At 39.2% G+C, this 6,000-nt stretch overlaps 1 protein-coding gene across 1 annotated transcript in view; it reads left to right on the forward strand.

The window, feature by feature from the left end:
• Positions 1-4,251: 4,251 nt before the first annotated feature.
• The window catches only part of LOC102215420 (protein-tyrosine kinase 2-beta-like), a 21,601-nt gene continuing 19,852 nt past the window's right edge, over positions 4,252-6,000 (forward strand). The window contains exon 1 of the mRNA XM_005750534.1: positions 4,252-4,265. Coding sequence (XP_005750591.1) covers positions 4,252-4,265 — 14 coding nt within the window. The remainder of the gene's footprint in view (positions 4,266-6,000) is intronic.

Here is a 6,000-nt window from a genome sequence, read left to right on the forward strand (position 1 = left end):
ACAGAATACATAAAGGATGGGTGTAAATTTACTTTATATTTTCTTTATATTTACACCCAAAAAGATGTCATAAATGCTGTCATTTTGTTTTAGTAAACAAATCAGAAAGTGGAAATAAATCTATTTTAATCACTGATGTTAAGGGCCAAGCTGTCTTAATTTACCTGCTAGACAGAAATTTTTTAATTATTTTTTTTCTTGGTGTACCCTTTATTTTGAAGGTAAACTCTCCTGACTTCCGTTTTAACTTTTACCCTCCTCCAGTGTTTTGACAGCTGCACGTCACAGGACCGTCCCATTGATGACTAACAGGCTAATTAAAGCACACAGAGCAGATTCCCCGCGTTGTTGACAGATACGTGCAGATGTGGTGATTTATCCACGCGGTAACGTACTCATAAAATATTGTGTCTTCATTGTATGGCCTTAAATGACTAGCTGGCTTTTACAGCGACAATTTTGTAAGAGGCTTGACTGTCATCAGTTAGCAGTTAAGGAAATGCACTTAATGCTCATCAGTCAGTAATGTACGGTAGTATTGAACCATAACTCGACTGGGAAAACCCTTTCCCATTAACTGCGCTAAACTGGACTCTGTCGCCTCCTGCCGGACAGCATGGTTCATGGGTTATTTCTGATTCCTAACTGCTGTTTGTTTATAAATAAACAATAGAATCTAAATTCCTGCAATAACAGCAGCTACACGGTGGCTTTAAAACACAATGGCATAGGAAAATGTAATTATATTGTCACATAGCTATCTGACTCTTTGGAGGAATTATGCATGAATTAATGAGTATCTTGTAAAACTCAAACAGAAAGCTGTCAAACGTTTGACAGCTAATTGTGCTAAACTGTTTGCATTTGTATTTAAAGTTTAAAAGTTTTACAATAGCTTCATTTTCAACCTCAGTGCCTCCTCATTACAAATGACCCCGGGTTGCAAACCAGGAAGGACCGCTGTGTCCAAACCCTATTCTACTTTAAGCCCAGAGAGGCTATTAGATAAGATAGATAAAAAATAATATACTGAAGAAAATTGATTCATAGCATAATTAAGTAACAAGTGTTCACTTTAGATTAATTATGAACACAATACAAATTACTACGGGAAAAATCCATTTGGAAACGTTGCATATGCATAGCAACTCCATGAAATTTTCAGGAGACTCACCTACAAACAGCACTAATAAACAAACACCTAAACTTTTGGTAAATATAATCCCAAACATAACGTTAGACAAAGTGAAAGCTGCTTTCAACCTGGGTCGCACATACACATTACAAACGCCAAACGTACACGGCTCATAGCAATTAAAGGAACATTTGCACAAGGTACGCAGTAGTTTGTATGGCCCCCACATGCTTGTATGCATCCCTGCTAACATCAGAGCCTGCTCTTAATGAGATGACTGATGGTTTCCTGGACGATTGGACGGAAACATAATGTCCCAGAGGTGTTCTGTTGGATTTAGTTATGTCGCTATATGGATATGCCCCCCACAGACCATCACTGACTTACCACCAAACTGGTCATGCTGAATGATGTTACAGACAGCGTAACGTTCTCCACAGCTTCTTCAGATCCTTTCACGTCTGTCAGATGTGCTTAGGGTGAATCACAGGGCACCAGTGGTGGTCCTTCCAGTTCTGGTATTCAATGGTAAGTCCCAGTCGGGCTCCACGGTGCTGGGCTGGGAGCACAAAGCCTACTAGAGAACACCAGGCCCTCAGGCCACACTCATGAAGTCTGATTGTTTGGTCAGAGACATTCACACCAACGTCCTGCTGGAGGTCATTTTGTAGCTCTGGCAGTGCTCGTCCTGTTCCTCCTTGCACAAAAGAGCAGATACCGGTCCTGCTGATGGGTTCATGACCTTCTACGGCCCTGGTTAGCTCTCCCACAGTAACTGTCTCCTGGAAACTCCTCCATTTTCATGAGACTGTTCTTGGAGACATAGCAAACCTTGTGGCAATGGGACATATTGATGTGCCATCCTAGAGGAGTTGGACTACCTGTGCAACCTCTGTTGGGACCAGGTAAATGGTAAATGACTGGTTCTTATAGCGCTTTTCTCTTTTAACTGAGCATTCAAAAGGCTTTATATAACATGCTTCATTCACCCATTCATACAAGCACTTTTTTCTATGCTTAAGTGTTCAGAGAGGAACTTGAGGTTAGTATCTTGACCAAGGATATTTGACATGCAGGCTGGAACAGCCAGAGCTAAAACCTGTAGATGACCTGCTCTACCACATCACCTCATGCTACCAGTAGTGACACTGGCCTTAGTCAGATAAAAAACTAGTGGAAAAAACAGTCAGAAAAGATGTGGAGGGAAAAAATATCTGTAAAACCATTCCTGTTTTGAGGGTTGTCTCATTGTTGCCCTTCTAGTGCACCTCTTGTTAGTTTCATTAACACCAAAGCCAGATTAATATCCCACAACTTTATCTGACTGCATCTCTGCGTTTTCATCTGCAAAAACAGCATCTTGTAGTTTAATGATCGATAACTAATTGTTTCAAATAAAGTGTAAAATGTTAAATGACTGCACCTCTAGAAAAGTGTGACACAAATGCATTGATCTTAGACTTCAAAGCAAACTGGGCTGGGTCATGTTGGGTGTGAAAAAGAAAATTGGCAGATCACGCTAAACAGGATGTCACACTAAGAATTTATATATTCCAAAAGCCTTAAGTTGCTTCAATGTGTGACTTTTTTCTGCCGCTACCAGTAGCTGATGATATTTACAACTCGCATGTCTTCGATTCATTTGAATTTTATTTTGTTGCTGCACAAGCCTTCATTTCATCTGTTATTATGAGTTCCACGCAGGGTCTGAGCAAAATGCCACTAGCTACCATCCTCCATAAAGTAAACCCCAGATCTCAGTGACCAGCCAGGCCAGAGATGATAGTCAGCATGCTGACTTACTGCTTCTGAGTCTGCAGAGGAGAAAACACAGGCACAGATGCTGAGCACGACACACCCAGTCTGAAAAAAGTAACAGAATCTTCCATCTTCCATCCCCCTATTTTTATAAATATGTTATAAATTATGTTCAAATACATAATTTAAAAATGCAGATTATGTAAATTACTCCATATTGTGAGACTATTCAGTGCATGATGTTCTTAAAGCTGCTGGCCTACAATCAAATTCCACTTGGCATATTCCTTTGGCTTGGCTGCTGTACAGATAGAAGGCATTTCTACTGATTAAGTAATTAACAGACTAAAGAAGAAAATCAAAATCAAACAAGTAGGGAAACAAATGCAAGTTGAATAGTTGGAATATCATAAAAATCACCTGATAAAGGTTAACCTGGTACAACATGGCGAGCTTCATCACCAACAAAACGCCAACTGATATCTTTTGGAAGATGTTGTCTACATCCACAGATCCATCTCTCCAATCGGTTGGGTGTGATTTTCAGGTTGTTGTGCAGTTCACTGTGGAGATGATTTCACATTAAAAAACTGTAGAACTAGCACCGCCTACTCTGCCTTTAAGCTGATTGGCTGTCTCTGGCAAACAGAAGGCTTAAACAGCAGGTGGGCGGGGCTTCTGTGCTAAAGATGACCATATTGAGTGTATCCGCTATCTAAGATATCACTTAGAATCAAGAGCAAACACAAATGTCAGCAGTGCTTAGTCTGTTGCAGTCTGACCTGGGCCTACTTAAGACACTGCTTGGAGTTATAGTAAATTCACCGTGCCAAATTTCTTAAGTGTTCCTGAGGTATCACTCAAACTTATCACTTTATTATTTATTACCTCATCCGCTCTGTCCAACTCTGCTTGGATAAGCAGCTGCTTGTTGTTTTTGTAACACTGCCAAAAGGGAAGTTGGTGAATAAACTATGCAAAGTCAACACTCATAACACGTTATCTTTTTTCAACTGCTGTAAATGCAGATACCAATAGATTGGCAAATAGTTAATGTCAACCAGTCAACATCGGGCAGAAATATGCACTTTATGTAGCTTTTCAAGAAGTATTATAAGACAATGTCAGACAAATGTACATTTTCTTGTGTACTTTGTGTACTTTGTGTTGGCGTCTGCTAGAAAATGCAAAAAGGTTACACTCGTACTTGCATGTACATATTCCATATGCATATGTGAGCCAACCCACACACGTCCATATACTCATTTAGAGAACCACCTAATTCATTCTCAAAGTCAACAGAGGTAAAACAAAACCACTGAGGTAGAACCTGAAACCAGGCTAAATAATTTTCCATCATGGCCACCACAGGGTACGCCTTGCCCCTAAACACATTTGCAAACTGTTCAGTTGCATCTTTAAATAAATCCTCTATTTAGGACAAACATTTTTGTTATGTAAAACAAGAGAACTTCATAGATAAGCTGAACCTCTTATAACAGGATGAGATATACAAAACTGTCAGATGTACTTTTGGTCATTTTAAGGTGGACAGTAAGTCCACCTTAAAAGTAAGTTAGAAGTTCAATTAGAAGTTAGAAGTTCAATAAAAACCTATGCTAAAATGGTGATTTACAGCAGGTTCAGATATGCTGACACTAAACATAGTGCAGTTTAAGCTTAATTACTGCTCACAGAAATGATGACCTTTTGATGGTGCTAGATAAAACATTAAGACACCGTCACGGTTATCCAAGTTTTTTTGTCCCTAAAGTCAAGCTGGTGATTTAAGCAATTTAAAGGGACGTATTCTGTTCATTCTAACACTGATTCTATTACAGTAGCTTTGAATGATTTATAGTTAAAAAAAATAAAATCCTTATTTATCTTACACTGGCCCTTTTTGTAGCCCCAAAGTACAGCTGGGGCTGTGAGCACTTCTACATACAGGGCTGTGCAAAAGTCTTGAGCTATATTTAATTTCTTTATATTTTGCAGAAAAATCAAAAGTTGGTGCCCCTATTTATTAAAATATGTGAAAACATATATGGAAGTACAATATATAAGGCAAAAAGACTGTTTGTACAACCACCTTTATTCTTCAGCATAGTCTAATCTGACATTGCTTTAAGTAGTCTTCAGGAATAGTTATCCAGGCTTCTTGAAGGACATCCCAAGCTCTTCTTTGGATGTTGGCTGCTTATCTTCTGTTCTCTATCAAGATAATCCCACATTGCTTCAATGTTGAGTCACAGACTCTGGGGAGACCAATCTGCGACTGATAGTGTTCCACTCTGTGCTTTGCTATGTGCTTCTTTGTCAGGTCTTTGTCTGACTTTTTCCTGTTTCTTAAGGACACAACTTTCAGATACTGTTGATCTGCTGAATAGAGTATTTAAGCCTGCCATTTCTTCTTTTGTCCTCCACTTGTCCAGTTTCCTCACATTTTTCAAGGATACACTGCACACCATGCTAAGATATGTGGGGATCATCTTTTTTGTATCTTTGTATCTTTTCATATATTCAACCAAAGAAATGGGAAGGAGTTATGTGTTTTTGTGACAGGCTGTCACCAGAAAAGTTCCTAAAAAAAACAATTGAAAATGGTTCTTTTGCTGATTTATCCTTTGAGATAGATGCTTTTTCTATTTTTAGCTTGCTTAACAAGTGGAGGAAAAAAGAATTGGTAGCCATATCTACATATGTGTCTAGATTTAAAATTCATGCAAGTTGTTCCTTTTACATATCGCCTGTTTAGTAATCAGGCCACACTTTCCAATTTCACCTGCGAGGTACTTTTGCTGACTTTTTGAAGAGGAAGCAAATGTCCCGTGGGCTATGCCACTTTTGCACAGCAGTGACTTGCGGTTGTGGACTGTGCCATTGCATGTAAGATGGGGGGTGACACAGCGGTTTCATCAGTCCTGTCAGTTTTTCTGTAGCTGCACTTCAACTTCCTCATTGGCTCGTCAGTGCTGTTTCCTCTTTCGCAAACTGATATGATTCTTGTTCAGCAGACAACTTCTTATAGGTCTGCTCTTTTAATCTCCAGAAGAACACAAACAACACAAACCTTTGCTTTACAAAGTAATAGGTGTGCGCTCTGT

Source organism: Pundamilia nyererei, unplaced genomic scaffold, assembly GCF_000239375.1.
Source record: "Pundamilia nyererei isolate P.nyererei 1_Seehausen unplaced genomic scaffold, PunNye1.0 scaffold00276, whole genome shotgun sequence".
NCBI lineage: Eukaryota > Metazoa > Chordata > Actinopteri > Cichliformes > Cichlidae > Pundamilia > Pundamilia nyererei.